This window comes from Plectropomus leopardus, chromosome 4 (assembly GCF_026936395.1).
Source record: "Plectropomus leopardus strain MGB_pleo_1.0 chromosome 4, ASM2693639v1, whole genome shotgun sequence".
In the NCBI taxonomy this organism is placed as follows: domain Eukaryota; kingdom Metazoa; phylum Chordata; class Actinopteri; order Perciformes; family Serranidae; genus Plectropomus; species Plectropomus leopardus.
In genome coordinates this window covers 3,921,189-3,934,575 of record NC_142179.1, presented here as the reverse complement: position 1 = coordinate 3,934,575, position 13,387 = coordinate 3,921,189, and the positions used below count along the sequence as shown (strand labels likewise).

The 13,387-nt window shown below is 37.5% G+C and overlaps 1 protein-coding gene across 2 annotated transcripts in view; it reads left to right on the top strand.

Annotated features, from left to right (window-relative positions):
• Positions 1-13,387, top strand: part of antxr2a (ANTXR cell adhesion molecule 2a) — a 114,154-nt gene that overhangs the window by 15,017 nt on the left and 85,750 nt on the right. For both annotated transcript variants that reach the window (XM_042487620.2, XM_088076337.1), the window contains exons 6-9: positions 522-590; positions 2,191-2,271; positions 7,277-7,337; positions 8,508-8,603. In XM_042487620.2, coding sequence (XP_042343554.1) covers positions 522-590; positions 2,191-2,271; positions 7,277-7,337; positions 8,508-8,603 — 307 coding nt within the window. The remainder of the gene's footprint in view (positions 1-521; positions 591-2,190; positions 2,272-7,276; positions 7,338-8,507; positions 8,604-13,387) is intronic.

Genomic DNA, 13,387 nt, shown 5'->3' with positions numbered 1-13,387 from the left:
TTTTAAATGTGCTATTTAAAAAAAAGTTTTTAATTTTTAGCCTTTTTTTATTTTAACTTTTATTTTTGTGGAATTTTCCTCCAAATAAATAAATTGCCCTTTCGCATGTTTTTAAAATATGCAGTTTTGTCTTTCTACTTGCCTTTTTTTTATTTAACTTTAATTTTAGTTTAATTTTTAATCCCGATATGAAACAAATGTTCCTATCTGTCTCACTTTTTGCAAAATATTTACTTTTTTTTTTTTTTACTTTTTTTATTGAACTTTTTTTTGGTCTGACCTCATATTTTAGTTTAATTACTCTACAAGTTCCTTTTAAATAAAATAATTTTACCTTTTCCTCTCAGTCTTTAAAATATATTCTTCTTGTTAAAACTTTTATATATTTAACTAGTATTTTTTTAATATATTTATTTATTCTGGATATTTAGTTTAGTTATTCTTGATTGGTCTCTGGACTTCCTGCATGAATTCAGTTTTGTCTCTGTTGTACATCATCTACGCGTATGTTTGATCTGCAGGCTGATGAGGCGAGGAAATACGGCGCCCGTGTTTACTGTGTGGGTATCAAGGACTTCGACGAGCAGCAGGTAGGAAATCTTTGGTCTTAATCTGCAGCAGTGAAACACCAGTGAAGTCTGTCACTGAATGTATGCCGAACGATTACATTTTATAGCAATATAGCACGTTGCCATGTTGGAGGAGTGCCAAGAAAGGTAAACACATGTAATGTGAGTGCCATTACCTGTATGCAAAACCCATGTCTTACACCGATATCATTGAAAACTCTCTTAAATCACTCCTGCAGCATAATCCACTTTTCAGATGTTCAGCTGCATGTTCAGTTTGCTCCAAACAGTCATTGTTTTGCCAAACAAAGGTAAAATATGCTGCTCGCAGTGCAGTTCTGGAGCTCCAACAACAGCTGTTCAGCAGATTTTAATTTTTCTCTAGTTTTACTTTGGTTTCTGGTTTCCTGTGGTGATTAGATGACATGTATTTATTTTTGATGCATTTTTCTTTATTGGCAAGTTTATTGATTGGATACACCTGGCTACTGGGGCTCTTCATAATGAAAAGACAAAAATAAATAATGAATAAGATACATGGAAACAAACAATAGAGCTGAATTTTTTTTATTTATTAAGTTAAAAACAATTATTATTAGGGTTGCAACACTCCAGCAATGTTCAAAGTGGAAACTTTCTATGGGAATAAAATGGAAATACAGGTTATTTTCTCTGTCATTAGGCAGTTAGAAACAAACATTTTACCAGATCATAAGAAGACGATTTCTGATTTCTGATTTCTGATTTCTTTCAAAAACATAGCAGGAAATTATATTGTATGAAAATATAAAAAAAAGAAAAAAAGTCTAAATTAAGTTAATTATTAATATGAAATGAATTAAGTAAAAAAAAAAAAAAAAGTATTATTATTAATTATTTATTTATTCAAAACCACATTTTTAGGTCATTTTATTGTCACATTTTCCTGACCTTTTATAATCTGAGGGACATTTCTTGAGTTGCTTCCTTTTTAGCCATTTTTTCGAAAGAAATCAAACGTTCTCAGGTTTCAAAGGTTAAAAAAGCTCGTGATGCATCTGAACAAGAAAAAACTGATGTCTCAAAGGGTTAAGTATAAACTGTGGATTCATTTATGTTGGCTGTTAAATCAGTTATTGGCCTGCCGCACTGTTCACACTGTTTAGAAATTGGGAGATTTACCCGCCCAAAGAAAAATCTGATCTCTACTTTCATTTTTTTTTCTCCACAACTTGTGATATTTTATATATAATATAATGATAAAATAATCTCTAGAGTTGTATCACAAAAGATGTCAGATTGTCTGAGCTGCTCCAAAGTCAGTGCTGTCTGGAGTTTCACTGTCTCTCCTCAGACATGGTGGCCTGTCCCTTGTAACCATTGGTAACCATCCTGTGATGAGCTCTTATTAAGTCAAAAAACAAAAGGCAATATTGCTCCCAGTTTGTGTTGCAGTGATTTTTTTTTTTTATGGTTGAGCAAAGTGTTTGCCACAGTCATGCCATCTGCTATGTCTCCTCCTGCCCATGATATGAAAGGAAAGACAGTGCTCAGTCATAAAGAGGGAAAACAGAAAAAGAAGAAAGCGGCGTTAAATCCGCAGTACTTCTTGTTTACTCAACTCTTTGACGGTTACCGACAGCTTGCTGATATCGCGGACACCAAGGACCAAGTGTTTCCTGTCAAAGATGGCTTCCACGCACTCAAAGGCATCGTCAATTCTGTAAGTTCGCCTACTTTCTGCTTGTGTGTGTGTGTGTGTATGTGGACTTGTAGCCACCTCTGATTTGAGGTTGATGTATGAGATAAATAAGCAACACTTTGACACAAAACTGGTCATTATTTAAAGTTGTTTCTTCATTTTTTTTTATTATTTTAGAAATAAATAGTTAAAATGGGTAAATTTGGGATTCAGGTGGGCGGAAAGGCAGAATAATTTACTTAAGTTGGTCACAAATTTAGGCAAAAACCTCTGTGAACTCGCTGCTAAGCTGCATGGAAAATGTCTGTGGAAATAACTGCTCGTTGTGTCCTCAGTTTGTAGACGGAGAAGGAAATGTCTTTGCCACTCTGTAGCAAATTAAGACGCTGGAACTGGAGCAGCTTGACAGTTAGTCACTGTCCATATGACATCCTCTTCGCTGTGTTTTTATTGTGTCAAAACTCTCAGTGCAGCAGCAGCAGCAGCAGCAGCAGCAGCAGCGCTACAATACAATAAGTGCTTTTATTTTAGAGGATAAATTCAGAAGTGTCATCTTGTCAGTGCAGTGCTGTAATCAGTGAATAGCTGTCAGAGCGTAAGAGTCCCCCTTAAACAGTGTTTATACGAAGTTTCCCAAGCAGCCTCCTCGGCCGCTGCCAGCCAATTAGTGATACTTTCCATTTGCTGCAGCTTTTAGCCGAAACGCTGTCAGCCAAGGCGGGGGTTTGTATGGCAACATTTTTACATGAATGTGAGCCCGGAGCCCCGCGGAGCGCGCTGACCTAAGCTGGACTCGCATCTGTGTCGGAGCCGACAAGGCCAGCAGTGTTTAGGAAAAAGAGCAGAAGTAAGACGGAGCTGACAGACATGCAGCTGGAGGGACGCAGAGCCAAAGGGTGTGTCCTGTTTCTGTTGTACAACAACTTTGATTGATTACGGAGCTTTTAAAACATGACTGTAAAGCAAAGGAGGCTCTGAAACTGCGGCTGAAGATGCCAGGGTGACAATGTGCAGAGTATCTCATGCCTTTTAATCTCTTCTTCTCGTGTTTAAATTTAAATGTACGTGAAATGATGTTTTTAAAATTCCAACAGTTGCATGACCCCCAAATGTCATCCAAGGTGCTCTAAACTGTGTCTCGGCGATGCATCTTCTATACTTTTTGCAGCAAAATGATAAAAAGTGATTAAAAATGCAACCACAATTCATCCAAAACACTTGTAACAGTTGCCGGACCATTATTAACCCTTTCAAACCTGGATCGACAACATTTTTCTCGTGTTGCATTCAGATGCATTTCACAAGCATTTAAACCCACATTTTTAAAAAAAGGCATTAAAAAAGAAATTGATAAAAAGTGACGAGAAAACCACCTGAAACTTAGTTTTTAAAAGAAAGATAGAAAATGATCAGAAAATGATTAAACAAAGAAAACAAAAAACTACATTTATGACAATTCAGTTTATTTAGAATTATGTCACAGAATATATGTATATTATGTTTGTGTATTATTAGAAGTTTTTGTTTTGTCAACACTTTTTTTTAAGATCATGGCCTTGTTCATCGTTGCTTTTTACTTTTCTTTTCCTGCTGATTTTCAGGTAATTTTCTAGCAACATTTTACTCTTTCTTCGTTCTATTTTTCGTTAGTTTTTGTGCATTTCTTGTTTAGTTTCTGATAACCTTGCTCCCATGCTCTTGAAAGAAATCAAGCCAATTTTCCCAGTTTTCAAAGGGTTAAACATGAATAACCATGACTAGCACCCTGAAAAGGGAAAAAGGAAAAAATGACACAACCTAGAACATTGTCATCTCTCCGGAGCACGTAAATCCAGCTCGTAATAATTAACATTAAAATATGTTTAAAGACTCTGACTGAAAAAAGCGGATTTGATTATGCTTCTAAGCTGTGCTGAGCTAAGATTTATTTTTTATTTCAAGAGCACACACAGAGTCCTCTTCACAAGGTCGTCCTCCCCATTAAAGTCTTTTTTTTTTTTTCTAAAATGTTTTGTACAAGACTGTCCTGCACAACAACAAAAAGCTCCTCGCCTCAGTCCTCGGAGGCTTCGAGCACTGTGACGCTTCCAGCATCCAAATGAAACGCGCAGCATTCCTCTCTGATTAGTAATACTGGATTCCTGACTAGTTGGCCTCCTCGCTCCTCTGTTGGATTTCGAGGATTTGAGATCATCTGTGCAGCCTTTTGCTGCAGGATCCACCCCGCCTCTGTGACCAGCACGACAAAACTCACAGAGAGAGCTCGGCAAAGTTTTATTTTAGCGCCCATTCAGGACATTTATTTATACATGTTTTTGTGCACCTCTGGGCCTTTGTTGTCTGAGCTGCGGGTAATTTGGGAAAACCCCAAATTGCAAAGTAGCCACATCGTTATCGTTAACTTCCTTCAGCTGCTGAGCAGCTGAATTTAGCGACCTGTTCTGTGACGCCAACTTCAAGATATTATTGTGACGCAGAACCTCAAGAACCTTCCCACCCAATTATTCCCCCTAAATGACTAAACCATCCTCGTCCTCTCAGAAACCCCACCAGTTACAGCGCTGGCTGCGATATTGGGATGACTTTGAGTATTTGGACGACTGCCTCCTCTTCCCCCTGCTGCCTGTAAATAATGTTTGTCACCAGATCCCAGAGAAATGAAGAGCTGCTGTTTGAGTTCAACCAAACTGAGGCCTCTAATCTCAGCGTTCAGAGCTCATATTTTATTATCTACGAAACACTGACGTCGTCCAGCCCTGATGAATGACTTAATTTACTGAAAGTTCCTTAAAAAGATCAAGAATTTGACATATTTAAAAGTAAATGCTGCTGTTCCAATTTCTCATTTTGGAGCAGAAGTTTTCACATTTTTGTACTTCACAGGAAAACATCTGGCCCCATGCAAAAAGATATATGAACAAATTTTGTCTTTTTTGTCCATTTGTATTTTTGTTTTGATAGTACCCATTGATTTCTTGGATTCACTAATATTTTCTTATTTTTCCCACAAGTTGCTGAGAGCATTCTGACCAAGACAAGAGAGAAAAATGTTGGTTTTTTTTAGGCCACATTTGGTTTCCCCATGCAAGGAACCATGAGTTTTAGATTTGGAAGGACATTTTAAAAAATGTATGTATACACACAGCTAAACTTAGATTACGTTTTAAAGTTATTATAATGATTATTAAATTTTAGGGCTAAAGAATGCCTTTATACTTGGTTCATTGATTCAAATGTAATGTACGGTCATGTAAAACATGAAAAACAAAATGTACCCCCAAAGTTTTGGAAAAGCCATTTATCCATTTCACAAACCTGTATAATAACACATGTGTTCAAGGACCGTTCAAAATTTATAAATCTGACAATAATGTCTGTTTTTACGGTTTCTGGTTGTGATAGTTGGTGTCATTTTGGTGATTTATAAAAAACAAATATTAAAAAAAACCCAGCAGGTTTTTTAAAACCTTTTTTTTTTTTAAAAAAGCCAACTTTATTTTTCAAAAATTACCAAAAATTAAAATAAAGCCCAAATGTTCTTTAAAAATCATTTTCTGTAAAGAAAATATAATTCTTAATTTTTTCCTTCAAAAATAAAAACTTAAAATAAATAAATAAATAAATGGCCAAAATGTTGGCCAAAAAATGCCAAGATTTTGAAAACATTTACCACAAGTAGAAAAAAGCCAAAATGTTTTCTTTAAAAATTGCCAAAAAATTGAAGCAAAAATATTGCCAGAATATTTTAATCAAAAATCTTCAAAAAAAAGTCCAAATTTAAAAAAGCAAGTGATCCCTTCCAAACCTAAGACATTTTTCTTTTTTAGAAGACTGGCAATCAAATAAACAGAAAATACAGCCACATGAAGTCATTTGCACCTTCTTAAGCCAAAATAAAAAACAAAAGTCTGTCCCCAGTGCTTAAAAAAATATTCAACATGCCTCCCCTTTTCTGTACCACCCCTTCTCCTCTTATTCATATCGATCAATCCTTTAGTTATATTTAAATATTCTGTTATAATCCTGATCTGAATGAATTTTGTGTTTAAATAACATATTTAAATAAGTTCTTGAAATGATGAAAAAGAGCAAAAAGGAGTATTGATGGTGTTTTCATAGACTGTAAAGTCTTCTGATTTTCAAAGTCGTGGAAATTTATTGGTAAAAATGTGAATAAATCCTGATCTCAACACTGCTACCAACCTGCCATTATTTAGTGTTTTGGGGTTATTCCCTCTGCTAATATGGTAAGAAAATTTAGAAAAAAAATCTAAAATTGTACATGAATGTTGCTGCATGAGGCCCAATGTCATTGCTCGGGTCCCTCCATCATTTTAAGCTGAGGCAGGCAAACAGTCATTTTTTTTTTTTCCTTTTTATCTCGGGCACTGCCAAGGAAGTAATTAGACGGGGAAAATAGTGGCACAGAGGAACAGCAGCAGATCCTTTTCCTCCCAGCTGTCATCTACAACCCTCTCCCCTTTTAACGATTCCATATCAAACCATCATATTTAATAAGGCCGCTGTAAACACTCCCCTCTTCCTCTCCTCAGATTGAAGTTTCACCCAACATCAAATGAAAGGTTCAAGTGTCCTATATTGCAGTTAATATGCTTCTTTTTACCGACTGTGTACTGGGATTTGCATAGTTTGTCCTTTGTTGATTTATTGAATCACAGCGGATAGTGCGGCTCCATGACAGTGGGCTCACACAGGCCTCTTTATATGATAATGCAGGATCCCGGAGGTTTTTAATAGAACTGAGGAATGTAATAGTCTTGCATAATTTTCCCATAAAGGCTGACACAGCTGCCGTTTCTCCCTCCTGTTCTCCTCGCCGCTGATATTCAGCGCCCTTCTTTAGCCGCCAGGCCCGAATCAGGAGCGAGACATTTCTCAGGTGTTGCACCCTAATCTGTTTTCTAAACTTGACAGAGCCGATAACGGCCAGGACTTGATGTATTTATTCTTGGCCCTCGAGAGATAATGTACCCATTTCTTTTTTTTTCTTTCTCTCATCCTCCAGATATTAAAGCGATCGTGCACAGAGATCCTGAGTGTGGAGCCCTCCAGTGTCTGTGTGAACCGTGAGTGGATCCTCCTGCTGCTGTCAGTCCCTGGAGCAGGAATCCTTCTTTTTACTGCTTGCTTAGTGAACTTATGACGTCTTTCTAAGAGGAAAAATTCCTCAGTTCAGCAAGTCTGCTTAGAGACAAGGAGTGGATCAATCACGTACACCATCGCGGGACAGTCGAAATCCCCTCTGAACCTCAGAAAACTGAAATTATTTAACATTTTGCAGCTCTTCCCAGCCTCTTTGCCTGGTTCTTTTTTTTTAATTGTGGCTCGTCATAGCACAATCACAACAAGTGTTGTGAGCTTTTAAGTTTCGTGCTGCTATGAGTACTATATTTCTACATTTCTAAGCACAAAATCCACAAAATTTAAGAAGTCGTACAAGCTCCTGCATTGCCAACAACACGGTCCTGCAAATATTTCAAAATAAAATACCTTCTGTCAACAACTGATGGGATTCTGTTGAAACATATGTTGTCAGAGGACTTTTATTTTGAAATTTAAGTTTGCGTAAAACAGACGTCTTTGTATTTCCTCATCTCTGTAATAGAGAGAGACTTTTAAACTGAGGTAAAAGGTGATATAGAGTCAATATAGTTATAGTTATTTTATCCATTTGAGAATGCATTGTGTGTATTCTATTCTGATTTTATTTTATTTTTACATGCAGCTTTTATTATGTCTATTTGTCCTCTGTGTGTTTTGATGTGAAGCACTTTGTGCATGTAAATTCTTTCTTAAAAAGCACATTGGGCTGCAAATCCTGTATGAAAGGTGCTTTACAGATACAGTTTATTATAATTATTATTGTTTTATTATTTATTTTTATAATTATTATATTTTCAATTAAATTCAATTCAGAAAAACTTGCTGTTGATACTTCCAGCCATCTCAGAACTTGAATATTACTTCGAAATCATTAGATTTTTTTTTTTAAATCCCTTCACCAAAGATGGTCTGGTTTCTTACATTTTTATTCATATTCATGAAACTTTTTATATTACAGCAGTCGTCGTTTTTTAAACAGTAGGCAGTAAAAGTAAATGAAAACACGATTGCCTGATGTCAGATCGTATCTGTTGGTGTACAGTAACCAGATACACACAAGAAGAAACTCTACATCTGTAATATTTGTGGGTTCCTCCTCTCAGTCTTATCTCGTGTTTATTTACATTCCACAGAGTCCTTCGACATCGTCCTCAGAGGGAACGGCTTCACTCTGGGCCGCAGCAATGAAGGCGTCGTCTGCAGCTTCATCGTCGACCAGCAAACCTTCAGTAAGTGCTGCAAATAAATGGCTATAGTACATCCTGCATTCATATCTAGAGCAGAGTCTGATAAAGGGTAAGTTTGGTAGTTTTAAGTGAATAATGTGGACAACAGTTTTTGAAATGTGTTGAGTATAGAGTGAGACTGCTGCAAAACAGGCTGCAGTGTAACCACTCTGGCATGCTTGCACCGTCAGTATACATCCACTAAGAGTGCTGTTTTTGCCACTGACAGGCTCAGAATGTTTTTGTGAGTGAGCACATTTCCATTAACTGCGCAAATTGAAATTGCGATTTTGAAAGGCCATATTTTGCAAAACTGCAATGGGATGCGACTTTATGGATGCCAACCGCCTTTAAACCCAAAGAAGAAGAAAAAGTACAACAAAGTCATATGACGTTATACAAAACGTGACTCGTTATGTCAGAGATCTTGTTAACTCTTGTACGAGACAAAGAAATTACAGCAATATTAGATCGGCTTTTTTAGATGGCTGCAATAGAAATAAAACTGCCAATGTTTTGGACAACGATCGCCATGGTTACTGGAGTGTTATTGCGAGAGGAGAGTTGCGTAACATCGCGAGAGAAGTCACATAATGTCGCTCAATTGAAATGCGGTCACCGCGCAATTGTGTTTCATCAAAATTTCAAAAATATTGCTTTAATTTTGCACAAATCTGTAATGGAAACCCAGCTGCTGTTTGACCATTTTAAATTTTTTATTTTTTTTTTAAAGAGCAAAATCTTTGTTGTTTAACCACAAACGGCCTTGAAATCGCCATCGCCAAACCCACCATCCATGAGTCCATGAAAGCAAACAGTGATTCTGTCGGCGTTAAACACACTTCCTCAAAGTTCAAACGAAACACATCAAAACTCATGGAAGCCATTTGGGTCATGTTTCCTCTATTCTAACAGTCACCAACTCTGATATGGTTAAAATTAACCCTTAATTTACCAAACTAAATTGTGGAAATATGTTTTTGTTTTTTTTGTTTTTGTATATCAGTCTGTGGAGTGAAGCTTTGGAACAGTTTTAATATGGAGCAAATATATAGCAAATATAAAGCAGCTTAAAACAGTTGATTGAAACGTGATTTTAACGAGGTACAGGGATGAAGAGATTGCTCACCAAACACCAGGTGTTTTCACGGATTACTGTTTATTTATTTGGTTACTTAATATTCATTTTTCCCTAGTTTATCTTCCTCTGTTTTTCTGTAAATAATAATGACTCTCAACATGCCAGAATGAGTGTTTATTTAAATGGAGTCTGGTAGAATTGGCAATAGTGTTTTTGGGGCTGTTTCTGGTTAAACAAAAAGGATCTTACCCTTTAACAGAGAAGTATATATCTTTGTACAAATTCTTTTCTCAGACATTTAGAATAACAATCTGAGACTGTGAGTGGCGAAAAATAAGCACAAATAAGCAGAGTGTTATTTGTTTATTTGTTAGGATTCCCGTTAGCTGTGCCCTCAAGCACAGCTGTTCTTAAAAGTGCAAACCTGCTCAGAGTGGTTACACTGCAGCATGCTTAGCAGCTGCTCTTGCTCAAAACTGGACCAATTTTGAAAATTGTGTTTGTCACGGGGTCAAGTTTAAAAAGCACCAAATTCATTCTCTCACCAAAGAGCTCCCCTAGGATCATGCTCCTAAACTCCTGAGCTCAAACTGCAGCTATAAAGTGTTAATTTAACACACGTTTTTCTTCGTTTCTGTCGATATTCCACATATTCTGCAGCTAAAACTGCACACTGACTTTTCTCCCCACACATATAAGGCAGTTTCTGAAGTTTCTTTTTTCTTATCACTATGAATAAACAAAAAAAATCCAAATGTGGAGTCACATGATAAATTCCTCCGGCCCCCACTGATATTAACTTAACTGTAATGTGTTTTTAAAAAGAAGGACATTTGTCATTATAGTAATGAACCCTTTATATTTTATACAAGATCTGTTTAAAACTTCTGTCAGTTAATCCGATATAAGTTTGACTGGATTAGAAAACGTCTATGTGTGAGCTTAATTCAGACCAGAAGTTAAAGTTTTTTTACTTTTCTGTTTGGTGTCTATAATAAAGGAAAGCTTTATTTTTTCACCAAACAGACCCACATTGCTACTTGTTAGTCGTACAGCTGACTGCAACACAGATCCTGCAGCCTGCAGTCATGTGCTGTTCACAGTAACAAAGACAAAGAATTCAGTGCTACTAAATTTGTCAAACAAGGAAGTCATTAGTGCAGTTTGAATCTCATGCATTACTGATAAAACCACAAAGGCTCACATGTGGACTTCTGCAGAACTCAAGACTCTGAAGGGGATTACCACATTTCATAGTGTCCTAATATAAGACATAGAGATGGAGAAGTTGGCATGGCAGTGAGCACTGTGTCCTTTGTGAAGGCATTATATGTACTTAAACTTTGTCCAGGTAGCTTTCCTGTTCCACACACAATATGACTCAGGCAATTGTTTTTATTCTCATTATAATGATTTTTTATTGAAAAGTTACAGAGATACTAGCTGTTTATTTAATCTTTGAGCACTGCTTTCAACCACGTCATAGTAGAAGCCTTGACCTTCAAATTCACCATAACTTGCCACCTTTTAATAGCTTTCAGTCTTTAGCTGCACTCATAATCGTCAGCACTGCAAATTTGAACTTTTGCAATGCAGCGCATCACATTTATCAGCGCAGGATTGGAAAACAAACCACATTGCACGTGCAAAAGTTATTTTTCTGCTGTAATCGGATCACAGCTGAAAGGTGGATATAGAGCACATTACAATAGGTGTCAACCAATGTTGGTTTTACAAGGCTGATATTGATACTGATATTGATTATGAGTAGTTAATGAGACCGATAACTGATATTTAGAACAGATATGCATTTGCACTAAAGATGAAAATCTTTATATTTTTTAATATTTAGAATTTGGCATACAACAAACCATACACAACTCAACATCAGATAGAGAGTTCCCAGCATTTTTTTAAGTCAAGTAAAAATGTAAATAAAAAATAGGTAAATAAAAAGTTTTACAAGGTAAAAGTTCCTCATATACTGACGCTTTCTTTGCACTTTTTAATTCATTAATTTTATCAGCGATCATTAAAAAAAATGCTGATACAGATAATCCGCAAAATGCTAAATATCGGCTTCAATAATCGTCCAGGCTGAAACTGTCGACCCCTGTGTACCAAAACATTCAGTCTTCATCGCAGCGACACAGGTTTGATCCCAGCCTGCGCCTTTTGCTGCACGTCATCCCCTCTTTCTCCCACATTCACTATCAACTAGAGGCAAAATGCTCCAAAAATAATCTAAATAAAATTTAAAAAACAACCTCAACAACGGTTTCTGGATGTCACAGTAGCACAAAACGGCGTCTAGTTTTGCGAGTTTTCCAGGAGTTCAGCAGTCAGAGAAATGGTGACCGTCGAAGAGAGCGAGAAACGGCAAACAGAGCTCAGCAGGAGTCAACACAGTCTGACACAGCCGACCCTGAGCCGACCAACAAAACCCTGATCACGCTGAACGCCACTCGGCTAACGGCTTAACGGCCAGGTTTCAGCTGTTTGTGGAAGACGGGGATCGGATCACCCGAGACGCGTGTTAATACCAGATGTAAACAGGACCGGATCCTCCGTTGTCCGACAGTTCATTCAATGTGGTGCAGCACGCTAACCGACATGATATACGTGTGACGCGGCGCTCTGATCTCTGCTGTACGTGAAAACAAGACCAGATGTCAGCGGGGTCGGCCTGCGACGTTGTGACCTCTCTGTGTGAGCGGAAGGTCGGCGCTCAGAGGAACGACAAACCCCTGTCCCAACATGTCTGTTATCTCACAGCGGCTCTTTATCTCCGTATACGATGAGAACAGAAGAAAGGAGGCTATGTAGGTCACTGTGCTCCTTATTTTGAGCTCGCAGTCTGTTCTGTCGAGAAATCCTTTTTCAGGAAGCAAACGGGATTTGGCACCGAGAGCCAATCTTTTCAAGCTCTCATTTGGCCGTGGGATCTGTGGGATCGGCGATTGCCAATGACAACACTTCCCTCCTTGACAAGTTATTTTTGATTTTTCAACATTTCAACTTGAGTAAAACACTTGAGCATATTTTTTTCCCCCTTTTAAAAAAGAACTCTCCGAATCAGGAAGTGGCCATTAGCAGATGTCTTCCTGTTAGTCCTTTCTCAGTTTAGGCTGTCTCACATTCGCCCACTTGGGGCTATTTATTCCCTTATTGGCTTTTGCATGTGTTCAGCCCAGACCTTTCTAACAGTGGGGCACCTTATAATTATGGACAGGCATCATGGCGACTATGGAACACACACACCGCATATGTGGAACAGATGCCACAGTCTTCATCACCGAGTCAGCCGCAGCCCCGAGCAGACAGGCAGGGGGAAAAAATAATATCAATAATCTCAACGACCTGCGTGGATGAAGATGTGTCAGGCCTCTGTTAACCTGTGCTGATGAACACACACACACACACACACACACACACACACACACACACACACACACACATACACACACTCGCACACACACACAAACACAGATCATAATCCAGTCTGTCATCCTTTCCTGTTTTTTTAACCTTTATGCAACTCCCAGTGATACAAGAGTGCTGAAATGTCAAACATATGACGCAAAACATGATGTTCATATTATCATAAATCATACATATTATTATATTTAACTGATATTTAGTTTGAACGTATTTCAATGATCCTTCCCATGCAGTGCAAACGCTTGTTAATTGCTGGCGTATTGAG